Source organism: Malaclemys terrapin, chromosome 7 (assembly GCF_027887155.1).
Source record: "Malaclemys terrapin pileata isolate rMalTer1 chromosome 7, rMalTer1.hap1, whole genome shotgun sequence".
NCBI lineage: Eukaryota > Metazoa > Chordata > Testudines > Emydidae > Malaclemys > Malaclemys terrapin.
In genome coordinates, this window is record NC_071511.1 from 22453876 (window position 1) to 22477119 (window position 23244).

At 44.8% G+C, this 23244-nt stretch overlaps 1 protein-coding gene across 5 annotated transcripts in view; it reads right to left on the reverse strand.

The window, feature by feature from the left end:
- Nucleotides 1-18756, reverse strand: part of CHCHD6 (coiled-coil-helix-coiled-coil-helix domain containing 6) — a 174114-nt gene extending 155358 nt beyond the window's left edge. For all 5 annotated transcript variants that reach the window (XM_054035562.1, XM_054035560.1, XM_054035561.1 and 2 more), the window contains exons 1-4: nt 18582-18756; nt 15931-16072; nt 14551-14620; nt 12371-12515 (exon numbers count right to left, since the gene is read on the reverse strand). In XM_054035562.1, coding sequence (XP_053891537.1) covers nt 12371-12515; nt 14551-14620; nt 15931-16072; nt 18582-18671 — 447 coding nt within the window. In that variant the 5' untranslated portion in view covers nt 18672-18756. The remainder of the gene's footprint in view (nt 1-12370; nt 12516-14550; nt 14621-15930; nt 16073-18581) is intronic.
- Nucleotides 18757-23244: the final 4488 nt, after the last annotated feature.

Genomic DNA, 23244 nt, shown 5'->3' on the forward strand with positions numbered 1-23244 from the left:
TTCATACAGGACTTGTTGGGAAAGCAAAAAACAAAACAATAAGTTAATTAAGCTACCAGGATGGAAGGGTGTGAGAAGTGGGGGGGCTTTGGTTAGATTTTGGGATGTTTAGGCAGTATGAAAGGAATCGGTCAAATGCGATGCTCCCCATCTAGTTTTCACATTATCTGGAAACACAGAGCTACCCACCAAGTTTTTCATTTCATATAAGTTAGATCATTTGCTAGCCAGCGTATACCCTTTAAATTCACCATCTCATCTTTCTCCCAACACTCCATACCCATCTCAATATTTTGAGAGGCAGAGCAATTGCCCAAATTGAAATTAGAGTAGGGCATTGAGAATCATACTTCTAATCTTACAAAAAGTGACATGGTATCTGTAGTGATTTCATATGAAGGATGGTACCTGCTGAAGCACCACACTGGTGCAATACTGACTCAAAAAAAAAAAAAAAAGGGGGGGGGGCGCTACCTACTGAAACTTCAATGTAATACCTTGAGAGGTGGTGCCACTCTCTCAATCTGAAGAGCTGTAATGCCTAACCAGGCCTTCCATGTGGAATCAACACTGGTACTCATGCCAGAAAATGACTGCTGGGAATAAGAACAGAATTCCACCTATGCCATGAAGTTTGGGCCTTTGGTTATAAAAAGATGATCAAGGAGTAGTTCTGATGGATTCATTCACTGTCAAGTATCAATTTATTAACCTTGCATTTGTTTGTCAGTTAAACAATTTGTGGCCATGTTCTTTTTCCTCTGCTCCCCTCCCTCAGAGATGGAATAGCTTTGCTGTAACTCTAAAGCTAACCTGTTTTAACTTTGTGGGACTTGACAATGGCAGTGCACCAAGGATCATGGTGGAACAGGGAGTTCATACACTTTAACGCATCTGGAAATCAATATTCCCACAGTCTTCTAGCCACTCTTTGGTGGCTTGTGACACACGGGTTTTGGCACAATTTAAAGTTACTGCTTGTGAAAGGTCCAAGACAATAAATAGAATAAGCTGCTATTGGTCAAAACAGAAATACTTTGACAGAGCTAAGGACTGGAACACCTGCGAGTGCTCTATGGGAAGATTAAAGTGCATTGGCAGAGTGATGTTGGATAAGTTTGCACAATAGTGACCTGCACTGCCGTTGGCTCCAGCTACTGCAATTAGGCACTCACTGCTGTGAGCAGTAAATCCACTCACAACTGTAAGAAAAACTAAAATTCTATTTTAGATGTTAAGGCTTTTCCTCAAAGAATCATTCCACAGTTCCAATAGAGAAGAGATTCTGAAACTCCCAAACCCATTGCAACCCCTGCTAGTGCAGGCTTTCTAAACCAAAACAAACTATTTTGACAGCAGATTCTGTGGAGCGAGTGAACTTTGTAGCAAAAACACGCAAAATGCGAGAAAGGCAGCCAAGTCAAGCAGCCCCACAGATGACTTCAATTTGTTGCAGCTATATGGTTTAAAAAGAGGTCAGCCCAGTGATAAGGTCCTCTGGCCAAGGAAGCTATAAAAATGTGAAGCTCGCATTAGACCATCAACTGCTGAAATCTGCACAAACTCTCCAAACACAAAATTAACCTTCAGAGTCAGGAGATAAAAGAAGACTAGAGTAGCAGAAAATAGAAGTGATTTTTGTGGGTTTAAAGGGGAAGAGAAAAAAAGTTTCTTACAAACCTCTGATCAATCACACTAGTATAGGTTTCTCAACCTTAGAGTCATAGCCCAAAAGTGGATCGCCAGAATGTGTCAAAGGATTGCAAGGGATGGCTGGGCTCAGCTCCCCAGTCCAAGCATTGTGACCTGGTGCACAGGGTCACAGCCCTGCTCGGGTTTGGCCCAGCCACCCCTTCCTTCATAATGATGGAGGCCGGCTGAGCCAAATTTGAGTGAATGGCGCTGTGGCCCTACGTGCCAGGTTGCAACACTACTCACGCAAATGACCTGGAAGTCACAATGCCGAGAGCAGGGAGCAAAGCCCAGCTAGCCCCGCAGGACAGGAATCAGGAGCAAGTGGTTGGTGTAACTTTTTCCAATCAATGCTGGCCCCCGATGTAACCCCTTCCCCACAGCAGGGCAACATCCGGTCTTCCATACTCCCTGTCTTGCCCTGCAGCCCAGGCCACAACAATGTACCCCTCCCCCACAGTCCAGGAACTTTCCCCCATCATACCACCCCGACCTTGACCCCCAGATCTTCCCCCACAGCTTCTTCTGCTCCTCAAATCCTTCCTCCAACCCGCCCTACTTTATCCCAGGTCCCCAAATGCCACACCTCTTTAACCTCTGCCCCTCATGGGCCATGTTCCGGGGCTGTTTTCTCTCTGTGGAACTATCAGCCTACCATCCCTTCCTCAGGCCCCTCTGTTCCCATATCCTTCCCCAGTCCGCCCAGAACATCAGCTCCTTCCTCACTACACCCCCGGTCCCTCAATCTCCCCACTTCACCTCCAGGTGCCCAAATCCCCCCCACTCCTTACTGTCTGCCTCCATAAGCCATGTGTGTTGGGGGGAGGGGTGGAGCTGTGTGTTTTTCAGAGGTGTCTCAGCTCGCTGCCCCTCCACCAGTTGTTCACATCTAGAGAGAGTATATGAAATCATAGCTCCGGGCCCCCCACACCACCGATGGACCCCATGAGGGAAGTGGGGAAGGAACAAGTCTGGGGGCATCACAGAGGTACCTCTGGATTGGGACAGGCCATCAATGTTTACAAATGGGTCCAGAACCCACTACACCCGCGGTTCTCAAACTTCATTGCACTGTGATCCCTTTCTAACAACAAGAATTGCTACATGACCCCAAGGTGTGGAACTGAAGCCTGAGCCCACCCGAGCCCCATCACCCCCAGTGATGGGCCAAAGCAGAAGCACAAGGAATGCAGCCCTTCAGGCCTGTAACCTAAGCCCCACTGCCCAGACCTGAAGCCAAAGCCCAAGCCCCACCGCCTGGGGCTGAAGCCCTTGGGCAGCGGGGCTCAGGCTTCGGCACTAGGTCCCAGCAAGTCTAATGCCACCCCATTAAAATGGAATCAGGACCCACTTGGGAGTCCCGACCCACAGTTTGAGAACCGCTACACTACATTATTAGCAGTGTGAAAATAAACAGCACATAGGCAGCCTCTTATCCCCTGCCAGATAATGCCTTTGCTGTCCCCCAGGATAAGGGGGGGGGGGGAGGAGGAGTTTTGGCCAAGGACTCCAGGTCAAATCTAGAGAAGTACCTTGGAGTCTTTAATGTCCATGCAGAACAGACAGAGCATAAATCTAATCACGTGGAATTCAGCTCATCGAAGAGAAAGAGAGGGAAATGCTGGAGCTGTATTATCTAGACCAGATTGCACTAAATTGTGGGGAGGCAGAAAGAGCAAGTTATGAAGCTGCACTGCCTGGTGATTTAATTCCCCCCGTCAATTTCTTGCACTAGATAGAGGAAAAGAACTGGAGCTACATAAACCAGTGCAGACCCCTCAGCAGAGACAAAGAAGCACATTTAAAAATGCTGAAGGCACAGTATTACAAACTCCCATTTGCACACAATAGGAGGATGTTTCCATATCCTACATTGGAGAGAGCCCATTCCAGCAGGCATGCTGTCTAAGCCCTGGTTTACACTACATAGTTAGGTCGAGGTAAGGTAGCTTATATCGACCTACCTATGTCAGTGCACTTACAGTCTTGCTCGTCCCGCCGATGTAAGTGCCCTACTACACCGACATAACTACTCCACCTCCACGAGAAGCGTAGGCCTTATGTCAGTGTAGTTAGGGTGACACATTGTCCATGTAGACACCGTTATAAACATGGGACTTTGGCTGTCATTCTTGTCAATTTCACGACTCCGGCAAGGATCCGTAAAACTGACAAGGAAGTTCTCCCTGCTCACAGCAGGGCTGCTGCTCAGGAGCCCGTTAGCCCCGCTCCCAGTGGGGAGCCCAGGAGCTGGGACAGTGGGGAGCCCAGGCAGCTGCCCCACTCCCAGTAGGGAGCATGGAGCTGAGAGCGGGGAGGGCCGCCAGGCTCCCAGTGGGGAGCAGGGAATGGAAAGCAGGTGGGGGCAGCATCGAGTGGAGCGGAGAGCCCGGGCTCTCAGCTCCTCACACTGCCCCTCTTAGGTCAGTGGACGCGGTCCTGGTGAGAATGCGCATCACCAACCGAAGGAGGCTAGCATGGACATGAACCACTGCAATAAATTACTGCAGGTGCTGTAAGTCAACCTAATATAGGTCGACTTAAGTTTTTAGTGTAGATCTTTCCAGGTCTAAAGCAAACAAAAATATCACACAAAACAATATGCCAACTAGACAGATAATGTAGGTTAAATTAATATAATGGACTTCACACCAGGCAACCTTGTTTTACTAAAAATAACTATGGAGTGAGAATAGCGGAATTTCTGCATAGCCAGAATGGTAACTGGTCTTTAGAATGATGCAATGAAGCGATATTCTTCCAAATGACAGTTGTCGGTGTGAAGGAATTGCCCAACATTAAATTTCCTCACCAGCACAATATGGGGGAACATGTCACTGGCAGCCAGATTCCCTAGGCCTGCAGAAGGGCAGCTGCAACCCTAGTTGGTTGCTGAAGAGTTGCAGCAGGCTGGACTTCTCTTTACCTCTCTCATTCTTACAGAGAGAAAGGCGAACAGACTCTCTAGGTCTGCTACCGTCACCAAGTGAAACGGGATCTGCTCATTGGAAGCACTGACACCAAAGCAGGAGTCACAGTCACCCATTTGCCTAATAAAGTTAGCAGCTAATCAGAACTTCCAGCCTGAAGCTGAACTGGGCTGCAGTAAAGAAGAAACCACACTGCAGGTTTGTCTGTTGCCTGGTTCCACTTCAGGATAGATACAAATCAGATTTTTTAAAAAATTGGATATTTTAAAATTTAAATACATTTCTTTTGAAAAATTAACCTATTTAAAATTAAATTTTAAGTTATGAAAATGTATGTTAATGCCTAAACTACTTATAATCTATTGAAGTCATTTAAATTAAATAGTAATATTCAAGCAGTACATGTTTGCTGCCAAATTTTTAAATAAAGTCAGACCACTGAACTGGCAGAAGCCACTGACTAAGTACCTGGAACCAGAGTTTGTTGAAGGGCTATACCAGCTTTTGACAGCAGCAGCCTATTCCACAGGTGCAGAGAGAATATTTTATTAATTTCCGTTTATCCAAGTAGTTCAGTTCAATGGCTAGTTCATTGAAAGTTGAGAATGATGGAGAGTTTAAAAAAAAAAAGCAGAATAGCTCATTCTCCTCCAATTTATGAATAAAAATAAGGTATGACATGATGAGATCTACTAGTTCTAAAATCTTGAAGGACATAGCAACTAGAACAGTAGTGGTTCTCAAACTTTTGTACTGGTGACCCCTTTCAAATAGCAAGCATCTGAGTGTGACCCCCCTTATAAATTAAAAAACACTTTTTTAATATATTTAACACCATTATAAATGCTGGATGCAAAGCGGGGTTTGGCAACCCCCCATGTAATAACCTCGTGATCCCCTGAGGGGTCCTGTCCCCCAGTTTGAGAACCTACCCTGAGCGGGGAGCCTGAACTAGAATCAGTTTAATTTACTAACTACAGATAGTACTTTGTTTAATATATCAGTTTTAAATGTAACATTTTTATAAATGTGCTGATATTAAAAAATAAGTTTTAAATAAAATACTTAAAATCTAGTAAAGAAGAAATGTGTGATTTTTATTGTTAGAAAACGGTGAAAGTAAATTAAAGAATCTGAATAAAGTATGTTAAACTATATAATTGCTTAAATTAATGTATACAAGTACACTCCTCCTGATTACCAAAAAGTAATTCTCATGCCAACCAATGAGAATCAACCTTTCTTTAGGAAAATAAAGTTGTATAATGCAAAACAAGATTAAAGTTATTTAAGTTAAAAATTCCTGCTTCCTGATTTTTTTTTTTAATCCATCTTGCCATTCCACCCACAAAGAAACTGCTGTTAAATGGAGAAACATGGCTGTTTTTTAAAAAAACACTAGACAACGTGTAGAAACAAAATTCATGCTTTACAATGGTGCTGTGAGAGATACTGATCCAGCATTCATTGATGACAAATGCAAAAGCAAAAACCCCTGCTTCACGCAGTCAGATTTCAAGACCCCTGCAAATCCGTGAGTATCCGCTTTACGTCCATGGACCATTTTAGCGGATAGCAACGCAGATGTGGATACAAATTTTGCATCTGCGCAGGTCTCTGACAGAGAGAGCCAGGCGGGCAGCTGTGAGGAACCAAGATGCAGACCCTCAACCTGCCCAGGGCGGGTAGGCCTGGGGGGGCAGGCCCCCTGACCACGGCAGGTGGAGGGTCCACAGCGCGGGTCCCCACAGCTGCCTGCCCGGCTCTTACTGTGGCCAGGCTTCAGCTCTGAGCTGTCTCCCCAGCGCCATCTGGAGCCCAGTTGGGGGGAGCTGCACTGTGGGGAGCCTGGGTCCCTCCACCTGCCCTGGCCAGGGGACCCGAGCAGCCCCCAGCCCATGTCCCTGCCCCTCAGGCACTCTCCCCAGGGAAGGTGGAGGGACCCATGCTCCCCACAGCTACCAGCATAGCTCTCCAGCTCAGGCAGAAGGAGAGGGGGGCAAATCAGAGCCGCAGCCTGGCCACGGTAAGAGTTGGGTGGGCAAGTGTGGGGAGCAGCAGTGGACCCACCACCCACCCTGAGCGGGGAGCCCAAGCAGCTCTTGGGCAGCTCCACAGATCACCCCCCTCCTTCCCTGGGCAAGCCAGCATGGAGCCCAGCTGGGGAGCCGTGGCGGACCCTCCACGGTGCGAGGGGGGAGCTGAGAGCAGCCCCTGGCCGTCCCTCCACCCCCCAGGCTCCCACAGCTGCCCATGCAGCTCTTCCCAACCGGGCTCTAGCAGGGAGGTGCCTCAGAGCCTCAGCCCAGCCACAGTAGGTGGGCCCTGCAAATCTGCAGGTATCTGCAGAGATCCACATCCAGGATGTGGAAATTCACAGATAATTTTTGCAGCTCGTGGATCGGATGCAGATCTACATTTTTGTATCTGCACAGGGCTCTACAGTTTTCTGGTCACAGAAATGGAAAGGGCACAGCCAACACGCTGCAAAACGACTGCAAAGCCCACACAGCAGAGAAAGCAGGACTGGTAAAGCTACGCTGAAAAGAACTGGATTTGAATCAGTCACTCAAACTTGACAGAGTGGTAAGAGACTGTGTGCTTCAAAAGGCTTCTCTACACTAAGAAGTTTACCTGTTGATGACAATAGGAGTCAGCAAGGGTGCAGCTGATCCGTAACTAAAAACGGCTTACTTGCAAGTGTGAACAGAACCAGATCATGTTCAGCAACATTTCAGAGGCCACTTTCAGCACCAGCTCAACCATATCTATTTCTGATTCCAGCAGTCAGCAACAGGGAAATTCACGAATGTAAATACAGCTATACAAGCTAGCAATACAGCAAGCAAGATTCGTTTTAAAACAAACAATTGCCTGGAAGCCCACACAAGCTTTGCACCCACAGAATTACTGTATCTTTCCCCTCCACCTGTGGGACCAAAGGGGAAAGACAACTCCTCATCTGATCATCTCCCACCTTTCCATACAGAAGCCTTGCCTACGCTGACAAATTTCTCAAACTGTCCTTCCACTGTATTAACCCTGGTGGTTAAACATGCATGAACTGGCCATTGGTATTTTAAACAGTGTCACCTAGATCTGCTTTGAGCTGGGTTAGAAAAACAAAACACTGGTTAAAATGCCAATGGCCAGTCTATGCTAACATTCCCACTGCTAGTACAACAGTGGGGAATTTTCAGAGATCTGCCAGTGCAGACAAGGTTCAAGAGCTTGGAGTTCTGCAAATCATAAGGCCAGCTCCAAAATCCAAGCCTGTGGTCATGATTCATGCTTACCTCATTCCAATCGCAAGAAAAGTAACAGGAAAAAAACTGAAGAGCAACTAGGTTATTTCTGTGCATGAAGTGTGACCCAAAGAATTGGACTGCCCGGGATTACTTACAGTCGTCATATACCTGAGCAACTAGAGAGGCCACAAACCACAACATTTGGTTATGATTTCCCCCAAGTCCAAATTCTAGCGTAGGCTCATATCGAGTGCCAGTGAGCAGGAATCAATGGATATCAGAGAGATTTTCTGCCCAGCTGGCAGAGCACAGCCAAGAACACACTGCATGAGAAGCTACCATTCTACACACAGCAGGAGGAATTTCATCCCAGCAGATGAGGAGGTCTGCTTTCATCCTAGCCTGTTTCCACACAGCAACCCAATGCCTTCTGGTCACATGGGGAAAAAAAGCTAGTTATGTGAGGTTTGAGCCTACCCTCACCCATTCTGAATTCACTCTTTTCTCTTAAAGTGGGGGGGGGGGTGGGGGGGAGTGGCCATGGGAAGAGAGACTTTTGGGTCAATACATCTGACAACTATTATTCTTGGGGGATTAAACAGGGAGATAAGAACTTCAGGGCTTTGCACAAATCATATTAGTTCAGTTCTCAAATCCCGGTAATGCTTCTTTTCAAAGTATTAATTTCATTTATTCTATTTGCTCTCCCTCTATCCTGATAACACTGGCGCACACGGCCTCTGAATGAGATCCTCCTATAAAATAGGTTATAATCCTCCCTTTCTAGAGCAGTAATGAGATGTCTTCGCTTAATCGCGTTTATTTCCCGCCTGCTTCTCCCCCTCCCCATCCTACATTGATTGGTTTCAAACGTTTTGGTTAAAGCCAGCAGGCCTGAAAAGTCACTGCTTCTGACTGGGTGGCTGACAGATGCATGCTAAATGGCCCCAACAGATTAAAGAGATGTGTGCGGGCAGCCTCACTTGCAAAGTTGTTGTTGTTTTGGCAAAAATACAAAGAACTAGGAGGGGAGAAAAAGATAGTGATTCATTAAAGACAAAGACAAAAGAAAAGGTATCTGGTTTGGGGAGAGGCGGGACTGTGCAGGGCAAAACCAAGGGACAGAATAAAGGAGAAGCTGATTAGGAAGCTGCAACACTAGCCCCGCATCCTAAAATAAAAAGGGCTCATAAAACAGCTACATTTGTTCGACCATTTGATAGCACCTTTCGTGTGAGAATCAAAGCACTTTAAAAAACACCCATTAAGAATCAGAGCCCCTCTGCAAGGTACTGCACATATAATCCCCATTGTACTGGATGTTTTATACACCTGACCCTCACTAGAACGCGCGTTTATATAACGCGAATTCGGATATAACGCGGTCGCGGCCATGGATCCTAAATTTAAGTACTGTTCAATACAATTTTTTTTTTTTTTTTTTTTTAATATAGACATGATAAAAATCGACCGCTGAGCACTCTCCTGTCGACTCTAGTACTCCACCAGAACGAGGAGCCCAAGTGCAGTCGACGGGAGAGCATCAGCTATTCACGTACTGTAGCTGAAGTTACGTATCTTAGATCGACCCCACGCGATAGTGTAGAAAAGCCGTAAGTCGATTGCTGTAGGCCTAGAACGCCATACAAATGTAATGTAATAAAAATTTACAGGTATTTATCTTTAGAAAGATGTCAAAAATGTCGGGCAAAAGGAAGGCTTACTCGGTGCAGGAGAAATTGGATGCTATCGAACGGCTTAGAAATAGCGAAACCCAGGCAAAGATTAGCCACGATGTTGGCATTAACGAGTCCACCTTTCGTGGATGGCTAAAGAATGCTGACAAAGCTCGGAACTTACATTCATAACCTGGATGAAGAGCAGGGCCTTCAAAGAAAACAAGCCCGTTTAGCGAATGATGCCGATCTTGAGACTGCGGTATACACGTGGTTTGTGCAAGAACAGTAGAAAGGCATTCCAAGCTCTGGTCCGCTTATAGCCATGCAAGCGGAAAAATTCGATCGGGAACTTAATGGCAAATTCAGCAATTTTAAGGCGAGTTCGGGTTGGCTATGGCGATTTCAGAAAAGATACGGAATCTCTCAGATTGCAGTTTCGGGAGAAAAACACACACGCTGCTGTTTATCATTTGAAGTTAGGGGCAAGAGATAGGGCAGTGAGGTCAAAGGATGGCCTAAGTCCAAGTCCATCACTCCCCTCATTCTCCAGGCTTGAGGACAAGAGCCAACACTCAGCCACCATTCCAGACTAAGGGACCAAGGAGCTAGAAAACAGAGGAATCCTGACAAACAAGGATACTGACAGGTGAGAGCTACGGTTCAAGGAGTGCGTTCTGGACCTTCAAACACTAACTGGGAAGTTTTGGGGTGATGTGGAAGGACATTCATTCCTGACAAACAGAGGTCGGGCAGTTTGAGAGGCCAAAGTGGGGAACCTTATACTGTATTCAAAGGGTGCCTGGAATTGAGAGGAAATAAATCATGGAAGAGTCCCCGTAGTTTAAAGAGTTGACACATTGAAGTTCCTGTTTAAGAAGAAATCCAGGAACCAGTAGCCAGCACCCTTGCCTGACTCTTGTTAGAACAAAATAGACAACTCCAAATTTCTCATTGATTTCTAAGGTTCTCGGATTTGTTTCATGTCAGTGATCGATGGAGGAGATTACACAGCAATAAACTTTACCACAGTTTCCCTACCACCACATTCTGGGCATAAGCTGCATATTCACTATTTACTTTCCATGGGTTACCCAAGAAAAATCTGATTTGAACCCGCTTTGTGTTTGCAAACGGTCACGTACCCAGCAACTCCCTGCTTCATACTCTGGAGGATTAAGTGTTATACTCTGATGGGATTACAGCATTTGTACATAGAAGGTAGGTCTACGCTGCAATTAAACACCCATGCCAGGCTCGGGTCAGCTGATTCAGGCTGGTGGGGCTCAAGCTATGGAGCTGTTTTACTGGGGTTTAGATGTTCAGGCTCAGGCTGGAGCCCAGGCCCTGGGAAGGTGGAAGGTCCCAGAGCCCAGGCTCGAGCCCAACCGTCTACACCACTATTAAATAGCCCCATAGCCCGAGCCCAAATTGGCAATGGAGGAGCCACAGGTGTTTGTTTAATTGTAGTGTAGACATACCCTAACAGTCAGGTCCTAGCTTGTTCCAGCCATAAGGGCACATTTCAGTGATAATGCTGACACACCTCAGTCACATTCTTTCCAGACAGCTCTTGTGTCGCTCTCACTGAGCCGTGTCATCTCCTCAGATTTAGAAATTAATTCACTGCCACTTTCTACAAAGGTCTGTTAGTTTCTTTCATAAATGTAATTATCATCCTCCCGGTGAGAATGGACTAAGTGCTACTTACCAGCTGCAATGTCTCACCTAGACACACAGCTCTTACCTGCCTTAGATATCAACTCCTTTTTTGTATTTAACCCTTCCGCCAGAGAGATCTCCCATCCTTAGTCTCTGCTGTTTCTCATAAAGGAAATCACTGGCCTCACAGGGGTCACTTATGAACCACATCAGGGAGATCAATCTCAAAAGGCAGCAGGTAGCACGTTGGCTCAATAATAAATTAAGATACTCAGCTGTTCCAAAGTGCTTCAGAACCAAGTTACACCTCACTACCCTACCCCAGAAGGTAAGTATCATCAACATCTATTTACAGATAGAAAAATGGAGGCACAGAGGGATTTGTGATTTAACCAAAGCCACACAGTAAATCAGGTTTTTTTGGGGGGAAGGGGGGAGAGAATGGGAAAAAGAGGAAGGGGAAAAAACAGGAATAGATCTTAGAACTCAACTCCTAGCCCTGTTCCCTCTCTCATCTCGACATTGTCCTTTCAATAAGTAGTGTGACTCTCGGTGAATTAGTCTAAATATCCACCTTGATACCCAGGACCAGTTTCACTGTAGCAAGCATCCTCCTCGCATTGTTATAATGGGACAGCTCATGCCACTACAGTTCAGAACAAGCTGCCAGTTCCTGTAAGACACTCTACTCCTGACTAATCAGGTGTTCGTGTAACTTTACTCAACAGTCCAGATAAAGCGAAGTTGAGACAGGTCAAGTCTGTACCTTCATCAAAATACCCATTTCACACACGAAGAATCTTAGCAGAGCTCCATCCAGCCCAGGCTGTCACAATGCTAGTCTCTCCCAACCCTACATATGCAGCAGGCTCTCTTGCCAGCCATCTCCACTCACCCACAAACAATGCTCCCCCCTTCACGTACTCAGATGCTATACCATTCTCATACAAGCTCAGCATAGGGTTAGTTACATGACAGACTTGCCAACTACAGCATAAGCCAAAAAGCAGGTGAAGAGTTATGAGGTGATGACTACCATGGACTTAGGACTAAGCAGCAGTTGCTGAACTCATTACACAAATAAATGGCATTTAACTGATCCCTCAAAGGGGAAAGGTTTCAGGCCCTCCTCCTGCCTGGAAATATGTTGCTTTGTACCTACCAGCTGAACTGCTTTCTGCCTCTCTTCATTGGTGCTGTTCTTTTCCCGTTGGAGGGTCGTATTGAGACACTCGCTGGCTGCCTCCCGTTCCCTCTTGGCCAGCCGGAGCAGTTCCTCTTGGACCAGTGCCTGCTCTCGCTCATACCTGCATCAGTGCCAAAGAAAGGCAGAGAGAAGGTGCTCAGCAGACTTCTGGCAACAGGTTCATGGGATAAGCTGTCCTACCCTTGGCCAGGAACAGAACAGGCAGAGGTGTGATTTACTTGGACAAAGCCTGCTCACAACTCCCGGGCTTCTGTGGGAATTCTGGAGCACCATGAACTTTAAAAGGTGACCTGAAAATTCGGTACTGAACAATTTAAAAAAACAAGGAGGCACAAAGCACATAAACCTACAGTTCAGTTAGGTTTGACTCTTAAATACTTGACAGTCACCTCAAAACAGTGAGAATAAAAGGATTTCATAAACTATATATAAAGCTGCTTTTAAAAAAATAAGATGCAGGTCACACAAAAAGAAGTTTGTCTGCCTAGCTGACTTTTACTACCAACCCTACCTTACCTATTTGCTTTGCTGGCCCTGTGAGGCAGAAGGAGCCCTCTGCAGAGTAAGTGGGATGATTGATGTCAGGGAAGCAACCTTGAGACATGTCCACAGTCTAAGCACCTGAACCTGAAGAACCACCATGGAGCAAATTTAGTGCACCTAGAGATCCGTTTACACTGCAATAAAAGACTGCAACATGGCAGTGGCTGGCCAGAGTCAGCCTACTTGGGTTTAGGCTGCAGGGTTAAAAATTGCAGGGTAAATGTTCAGACTTGGGCTGGAGCCCAGGCTCTGAGACCCACTCCCTTCACAGGATCCCAGAGCCCAGACTGCAACCTAAGTGTCTACCCTGACATTTTTAGCCCTGCCACCCAACCCAATTGACCCCGGCTCAGACTCAGAGCTGCCAGTATTTTTTTTTTTTTTTTTTTGCAATGTATTCATACCACAGGTGACCACCACTCAGACCCTGGGAGTTTCACATGCACAGAGAGACAGGCTCATCAGTACACAAGAGAGACAGCAGACCTCTATGCCACTCCCTTTCTTTCTCTGCAGCATTCACTAAAGCATCTGTCCAGAAACAGCTGAGTAAGCCAGGACTGAAGACTACCAGCAATTCTGATTTCACCATCTCTTTAAAGAACAGAACCAACTTCCCAGAGAGTCCACTAGGTGTGTCAGACACACAATTATGGACAGTGGGTTCAATGCACCACTTTTAAAAGCTTGAATAATCAACAATAGCACTGAAGAGGACTCATTTTCATAGTCCCCAAAACTGGACTTGTGTGACATGCAGAGAAAGCATGGACACAGTAAGGAGAATGTAACACAGGAAAAGGCAGTTAGAGAAGCTAGAAAAACATACGGCAACAGTTTTATAAACAGACAACCTTCCATCGATGGGAAAGCTGGACCTCCTACTGTCTGAACCCTTGGAACAAGCAGCAGAGACTCCTGAGGGTGAGACACAGCAAGGACCGCATTTCGCACAACTCATCTCATTCTCACTGTACCTTTACATGCACTGACACCTTGGTAAGCCAAAATGCCCCAAACAGGAAAAACCCACAGTGCAGTGGAAAAGGCTGGCAGCCACCAGGTCTAGCGGAGCAGGCATCAGGAGAAGAAGCTGAAGATGTCTACACAAACATTATTTCAGATATAACTACAAAGATTCTCAGTCACATACAGAGTTAAATTGATCAACAGATTTGATGTCTGGGCAGAAGTTTCTTCAAGGACTCAACAAGAATCTTAGGGGTTTTCACTTTCCTCAGGAGGCAAGAGCAGGCAGATCCAACTTTAGGCTCCAGTGGACATATGTCTCATATGACTTTCTATGGGTAGTGGAGAAAGACAGGAGGAGCAAAGAATGCTATGTTTCTATAAACTCCTTCCCATTGGTTCCCAGCCCCCTTACCTGTCTCCAAGCCCAGGAGTCACATGCTCTCTCAACAAAATATGCCCAGTGGCCTTTGTCTACATTATGATCTCATTGAAGACACACTACACAACAACACATACAATCTTCACAGCACTGAATTCTAGAATGCAGCATTACACAGGGCATGTATGTGGCCCCAGGCAGCAAAGGTGGCTGTCTCCAGACAGGAAGAATGTCCCCCTACCTCTTGTACAGGTCCTCCTCCGCCTCAGAAGGCTTCCGACCAGAGCTACTGGCAGTTGGTGGATGGATTCCTGAAGAGAGGAACAGAAGCAAATGATGACTATGGAAGAAAACACTGGCTACCATCACATCATGAGAACAAACATTATCAGAGGGAAGAGAAAAATTCTCAACAAATGAGCAACACTCTACAAAGGGAACACTCAGTACAATTAGAAAAGTCAAGGGGAAAAAAGGAATAACTTAAAAAGTTTTATGGCCGAATTTAGCGTTGATGTAAGTGAGAGGCTGACAATACTGTCTTGAATAAGGCATAATGACAGTGAGTGTTATGCAAGCTTCCTCCATCTGAGGATACTGATGCACTTCAAGCACTCATGTTATTTTAATCCTATTTTACACCCCTTTTCCCCAGTTCTGCAAAAGTCTCTCTCTCCAGAACTGCTGCAACCTTTGTTATTTCAGCACTGGTCTCTCCTAAGTAGAGACCAAATTATAAAGTGGTTTGGGACATTCACAGACAGGGACAAGGATGAGGCACCACTAAATCCACTTTTAAAACAAGACTTCGGCCACAAATGAATGCTGGTCTCTGGCAGCAAAGGAATGGTTCACCAACCCTCTGCAGTACTCTGGATCCCAGATAGTTTCTGTTTAAGGCTTTTATGGGCTCGATGACAAATGTACCAACAATATGTATTTGAGCACCATGGAGTAAAACATGAGTCAGCTGACTTGAATGAGAAAACAAGTCATTAAGCATGCAGCTAAATAGCTGAGCTTTGCCAGTTTCTCCTCTTCTCTTTCTGGTAATAGCTAGTACCAGCTCATGAAGTTTCTCTCTTCTGAACCTGCAGAACAACATGACATATGTACAGCAGATTCCCTGTCCACTGAAAGAAGCTGATATGACTAATGCCCTTTTAGAAGCATGGCTGTAAGTAATACTCTGTACTGCTACCATACCTGTCATCCAAAGATCTCAAAAGAACCTTACCACACATTAATGAAGTCACACAAATATTTGATGAAATGGGTATTACTACTATTCCACACATGGGGAAAACAGAGAGGCACTGAAAAGTTAGATGACTTGTTTAGAATCACACAGATTCACTGGCAGAGCCAGAAACAGAACCCAGGATTCCCAACCCTTCTAGTTACCATACAACATTGTCTACCTCACCCAAAAAAGCTTTCTTGCAACAATCTGAATGTCCAATCTGTGTAATCACACTGATACCCACACAGGTGTAAATGCCACTCATCATAACAAGCACATCCTGACAAGGTACGTGTGTGTTATAAAGGCACTGACCACTCCTCAGTGACCAACAATGTCAATACTTTAGACTGCAGACATAGCGCAGACTGACAATACCTGTAGTAAACTTGGGCTTCCCTTCTGCAGCTTGTGGTGATGGTGCAGTGCCACAGGATGAGGGAGAAGGAAAGGAAGATGGTCTCTGGTCCCCTTTAAGTTGAGAAGTTTCCTTCATTCGGTTCACTACATCTTCAGAGAGCTAGAGCAATTTGTTGGGAAGAGGTTAAGTTAGTCAATTCTTGATTTTTATTTTGTATTAAGAGGAGTTTTCAACAGGTAATTATTTTTTAATCCTTCTTCAAAATACTGCTAGTTATGCTATTTTAAAACATTATCCGAGATCAAGTTATCTATTGTTGAATTCACATTCAGCAAATATATTACATCAGGAAGTGATGGAGTTCAAGTAATTGAGTCTTAAGGCTAGATTGGACAACAAACTGGAGAACAAAATATAAGTAACAATCCTGTACGCACCGGGGGGAGGGGGAGGAGGAGGAGGCTGGGAAGGATTATTACTTAGTAGATCTTCAGTTCCTACTTTTATAAGTCTAGGTGGAGTTTTCTACAAAACAATAATGAAGTGGAGGAGACGAATGTGCCCAATTCCAATTGTATTGTCTATTCCCATATTTGGGTGCAAAACCATGGAAAGGTAGAAAATGCACCCAAAAATCTCCTGGGAATTCAATTCAGAGTGCTTTTCTGCCCTTGCCTTTGATGGCATGGACAGGGCTAACTGTTCTTCTGATACACCAGTCAATAAATTTTATACTGGTCACTCTTCTCTAATGGACAAAATTAAGGGATGCTCAATTTCCATGCCCAGGCCAGACTCCCATTGACACACTTCAAAGCATAAACCAGAACATGGATTTTAGCTATGCCACTACTGCCCAAGATAAGCAGCATTTTAACATCTTGACTACATATTGTGATTTTGTCAGGTTGGTCTTAGGGCTATTCCCTTCTGCTTGCAGTATAAACGAAACACAGACGGCACCCTATTAACAGATCTCTGGGAACACAACTCCAATCATACAACATGCACCGTAAAATAATCTACATAATGACTATGATGTTTTAGTGAAGACAAGGACAAAATTAATAACTAGAAAAATGAGTGTACTTCCTTGAAAGAAAATGAACTGTCAACACTAGCTATAAAGTATCTGAAGTTTTTATAAAAAAACAAAATAATCCCCTTCGAGTTCCAAAAATAAGGAAGCCTATTTAATTTCATAAAAGCTTGTGATTGGATTCAGCTTTGCAATTCAAATGAACGAGCCAGGGAGGCCCCTGTTCATTTAGCATGAACTCTTATAATGACAAATATCGGGGCTCCGTCCATTTAGTCTGAACTCCTAGAGATCAAAGGAATGGACCAATAACCATAAATCAACAAGTTTCTCTAATTCCACCACCATTCAGCTAAGCAGCAACATAAAATTAACAAAGCAATTCACTTTGCTGTGTAGTTGGTACATGGAGCCCAGCTAAGCAGCAGCAAAGACAAAATTGATTAGGATTAGACTCTCCTCTATGTCAAAGATCTACAAGAGGAATGTGAAACAATCCTAGTCAGATCCTTGTGATTGGAAGCTGCAGAAAAGAAGTGAACAATCTTATCCAGTCTCACTCAGAAGGCCTTTCACATGGGGCTAAGCAAATAGGCAGCCAAATGGGATACAAATGGCATAAAGGAAATAGGGCAAATTTGCAAAAATTTAGAATAACAGAAGAGAAATAACGATGAGGAGTCCTTGTGGCACTTTAGAGACTAACAAATTTATTTGGGCATAAGCTTTTGTGGACTAAAACCCACTTCATCAGATGCATGGAGTGAAAAATACAGAAAGCTTTGTATAAATAAGAGAAATAAAGAGACAGATAAGAAAGAAACCGAGAAAAATGCACCCTAGTGACACCACCAATTCTATCTCTAGGGTGTCCTATCATGATGTAGATGGGGCCTCCTTCCTGAGCTCCAATTCCCCCCTGGAGAGGCATCAAATCTTCACTCACAACAACTCCTATCTCCTTACATGTCACCATTACACCAGTCGCTATAGTACTCAGGTGATATTAATCTAGGGTGATGGTCTTTCCCTTGGATGCTCTCTGAGCCAGTCAGAGCAGCCACCTCCTGTCCTTAACGTAAAATCTCCTCGAACCCACAAGAAGTCAGAGTGCAGGATGGATTAAACTGCTCTGGGGAAAGGGGGCACGGGGAGGGATGCCTTTTAACTCACTATAAGGGCAACAAGACTATGGTTGGGTGTCACTCGCTTTTCCCAGCCCCTCAGCACCTCTCCCCCCAGCCCCTGCCTCACCCAGCACCTCTCCCCGCAGCACCTCTCCCCCCCAGCCCCTGCCCCTCTCCCTCCCCCAGCACCTCTCCCCCCAGCCCCTGCCCCTCTCCCTCCCCCAGCACCTCTCCCCCCCAGCCCCTGCCCCTCTCCCTCCCCCAGCACCTCTCCCCCCCAGCCCCTGCCCCTCTCCCTCCCCCAGCACCTCTCCCCCCCAGCCCCTGCCCCTCTCCCTCACCCAGCACCTCTCCCCCCCAGCCCCTGCCCCTCTCCCTCCCCCTGCCCCTCTCCCTCCCCCAGCACCTCTCCCCCCCCCAGCCCCTGCCCCTCTCCCTCACCCAGCACCTCTCCCCCCAGCCCCTGCCCTCGCCCCTCATCCCCAGCGCAGCCAGTTCTCACCCTGATGCCCTGCAGCACCCGCACTCGCTCCTGCTCATCCAGCCCGAACGAGACCTTCCTGTTCCCGTGGCTGCTCTCGCTGCCCCCCATGCCGGCGGGGCTGGATGGGGGTTAGCCCACCCTGTCCCTCGCGTAAGCCGGGGCACGCAGCCTCCTCAGCTACACAAACTCTCCCTAGTTCACCAACTAACAAACCCGCGTCTCATTGGCGGCTGGCTCGGGAGCAGCCAATGGAGAGGCACGTTGCTGGCGATGGCCCGCGGGGCAGGCTGGGAATTGTAGTCTGGTCGCTGTCGATGTTCCTCCAAGGGCTCTGTCGGGATAGGACAGAAGGAGGAGACCAAGGAGAGCAGCCAGCATGAGAGGGGGCGGCCTAACCTCTGCGAGCCCAGCTCAGGCCTGAATTAGCCACTGGGCATGATAGGCTGAGACTAGGGTCCTAGCCTCCCACAGGGCTTCAGATAGGCCACCCCCAACCCTCCCAGAGGAAGATAGCCCTGCTATAGAGCAGTACTGCCAACCCCCACTTTTATAGGGACAGTCCAGATTTTTGGGTCTTTTTTTTATATAGGCTCCTATTACCCCCCACTCCCTGTCCTGATTCTTCACACTTGCTCTCTGGGCACCCTACAAGCTTTCCACATCATGAGCTGGGCAGGCCTTCAAAATAATGTTTGTTTGTTTTTTAATAAATATATGTGGGGCTATTGTTTGTCTTCTGAATTCTGAGTGGTTATGTTCACCTACTTTGCATCTTAAGGGATTTTCTCCACACCCACAAGGTCTTACAAACTTCCTTTAAATTAAAGCAGAGATTCTCATATAATCTCTTGACGTCAGCACCTGGGGCTGTAAGACAGCACCAAACACAGCAACATCTGATTTTTAAAAAAGGGACCTTTTTAATGGAGCTGGTGGGATGAAGGAGCATTTGACAGGACTTTGTGTACAATTAGCTGCCTTTCTTCCCTTACAGTCAATCCTCCACCACCAGCACCTGCCTTTCTTTTATTGATTTATGGCTGTAGGACATATTAAGAGACATGACAACAGAAGAGAATGGCCATCAATTCTACCAGGGCAAGGGCGAGTAGCCATATGCTTTAAAAGAGAAGGCTGAAATGGGACAGATGAATGAATATTCATAGCCAATAATAGAGACAGGCTGAATGGCCATAGACTTGAGCAGTAAAGGTGGAGTTATTTGAACACAGAAACTAGAATGCTCAGACTTAAATGGGAAATAAAGGTGTCATGCTTATTTACCTTTCATTAGCTAAGGTGAAAGAACTTTAGAGAGAAGAGTGCCCACAACCTGTATCATGTTAATGGAATAAAAGAAAATTATTCATTTCCAAAATATTTAAATAAAACACATTCACCTCTGCAAGACAGAGTTTCCCAATGGTGGATTTTCTGTCCAATGACAGAATTATAGCTAATTGTATAGCTAATCTATTAAAAGGCCTCCTTAAAAAGATATTACCCTCAATCACCCTTAAAGAATGATTCCACAAAGCAGCTAACATTCCATGTCACTCTACCTATATATTACAGAACATATCTCAGTGTAGTGGTTCTCAACCACCGATACACATACACCTAGGGGTACGCAAAGGTCTTCCAGCGTACATCAACTCATTCAGATATTTGCCTAGTTTTACAAGCTACATAAAAAGCACTAGTGAACTCAATTCAAACTAAAATTTCATACTTGTTTATACAGCTCTAAATACTACACACTGAAATTTAAGTATATTTATATTCTAATCAATTTATAATATATGGTAGAAATGAGAAAGTAAGCAATTTTTCAGCAAGTGTGCTATGTCACTTGTATTTTTATATCTGATTTTGTAAGCACGTGGTTTTTAAGTGAGGTGAAACTTGGGGATACGCAAGACAAATCAGACTATTGATAGGGGTACAGTAGTGTGGAAAGGTTGAAAGCCACTGCCTCAGAGAATCTATACTGAAGCAGGTGTGTGGACTCTTCTAGGGAGCATAGCTAAGCATGGAATATTTGTTGAAATCCAAAGTAATTTTAAGCTAATTAGGCAATACCATTTATTACTACTGCTTTATCAGTCCATGGAAAACAGTGGCAAATCTCTCATTGCCCAAAACATATGGTGAATTATTTGACAGCTTGATCCAAATCTTTTGAATTTTCTCATAAAAACTGAGAAATAAAAGAGGGCCCAAAGTACATTAGGGGCCAGACAAACGGACACACAAAAGACAAAGACTGTGATCATCCAAATACTGGTACATCATTACCCCAATAGATGGATTTCATTACAAAAAGCCTGGAAAATGGCTGCCTTGCACCCTGCCAAAAGAATTTTATTTTTTCAGAAATTTGCATCTGGCATACAAGAACAGCAGGCAAGATTCAATCCTATTACCTAGCAGCAAACAGAAGAAAATCTCCCACTATTTGGTCTATCCAGTGATCCTAAGGGTACAGGTCACTCTAGGATCTAGATACCCAAGGCTTTCTACAAGATTACTAAAATAATAATTTTGCAAGACGCTGATTAGTTTTATGTGTTGGAGACATATGAAAAGGTTTTACAGAAGGCAATTTGGATTTGCTCCAAGAGAAAGGCTTGGTGCTACAATGGTGGAACTTGGAATCTCTTAATTTCTTTAATTTAGTGCATTTTGCTCAGTGAATACAGTTAATTAGCAGTTAGCACACATAAAATGTGATATGCAGTTGGCAAGATATGCCTATTTAATTATTGCACCACTAATGAGATTAAATATATGAACCAACAAATCACCATTGTGTTATGTTGTGATAGAGGGGTATTAGGCTCCAAGATGCTAAGGTGATACTAGAACCCGTGTTTTCCTATTTAAACATGAAACTGTTAATTGTGGATTCAGGTTCTTGTGTAAAAGGGATGCTTTTCCCATAATGACCACACTAGGACAATCCTTCCAAACATTTGTTACAAAAAAAAATCATGACAAGCAAAAGAGAAACATTAAAATTTTTGGAATTCAAAGTCAAATGGTTATTCATTATAGGAAAGTTCCCTTTCATATTTCATTCACATTCAGAGTCTTTCAGAGGGAAAATGTTGATTTCAAAAGTTTCTTGCTGGTACCAGAAGGCTTTGTTGGAGAAAAGAATGTTTCAGTCTGCTGCTGTGTTATTCTTGTTATGATCAGTCCTGCTCTTTAGGCAAATACACAAAAGAGAAGAGAAAGGAGAGGAAAGAAAGAAAACTTCTCTCACTGATGCCTGCTTAATTCACATGCCGTAGGCAGGATATGGTACACAGGTCAGTCACAAACTGGTGCATTTTATCCTCTTCACCCCATTCGCTTCCCCAGTCTGGAATGACATCTGGCTGGTCTGCTCTGGTTTCTTCTCATTGGTCTTCCTTCATGCTGGTGCAAATCTGGTTCAAGTCTTTACCATCCCTATAACAAGCCAGGACAGGCTATGTGGAGTTCAGTTAATTTCAAAGATGGTTAATCTTGGAATTGATTAATCTATTTTAAGACCAGAGGTGACCATTATGATCATTGAGTCTGACCTCCTGCATAACACAGGCCAGAGAATTTCACCAAGTGATTCCTGCATCAATACTATCACTTCTGGTTGTGCTAGAGCAGCGGTAGGCAACCTATTGCATGCATGACAAAGGTGGCACGCAAGCTGATTTTCAGTGGCACTCTCACTGCCTGGGTCCTGGCCACCGGTCCCGGGACTCTGCATTTTAATTTTAAATAAAGCTTCTTAAACGTTTTAAAAACCTTGTTTACTTTATATACAATAGTTTAGTTATATATTATAGATATATGGAAAGAGACCTTCTACAAACATTAAAATGTGTTACTGGCACGCGAAACCTTAAATTAGAATGAATAAATGAAGACTCGGCACACCACTTCTGAAAGGTTACCGACCCCTGGGCTAGAGCATCTCATTTAAAAAGCTAGCTAATCTTAAAGACTTCCTGTAATGGAGAATCCACCACCTCCCTAGGCAAAATTGTTCCACTGGTAAAAATTTGCACCTTATTTCTAGTATGAATTTATCTAACTTCAGCTTCCAGCCATTGGATCTGGCTATGCTTTTTTCTTCTAGATTGAAGTCTTTCTTTGAAGATGTAGGGTATTTATAGACAGTGGTCAAGTCAAAGTCACCTCGTAAATCTTCACTTTGATAAACTAAATCGATCGAGTTTCTTTAGGCAAAAGCCAAACAGAAAAGAAAGAAAACAAAATATCAGGGGGGCAGGGAATGGAGAGCAGGATGCTCATATCTTAGTTCCCAGAGATTGCTTTGGATTCAGCTGATTTAATTGTGATAGCATAACAGCCGCCCTGTTGCCTGAATATAACAAGAAATGCCTCCGAAGTCCACTAATGACGATGTTATCTCTTGCATATAAGTTCACCAGGGTAACCCTGGGGACGGTAAGATCCTGAAACATGCTCAGGATGTTCATGTTCTTTTCCCTCTAAAATGTCCCGAAAGGGAGCGGTCAGCTATCACGCTCCCATCAATTTGATCATTCAATCCAGTTTCCACTGTTCTGAGTATAGGCATTTCTTTCCATTTCGAGGAATTTCTAGGCCATCATTATACCAACATGTATCCTTGGAGGGCAGTTCACCATTCAATTTAATCTTAAATTCA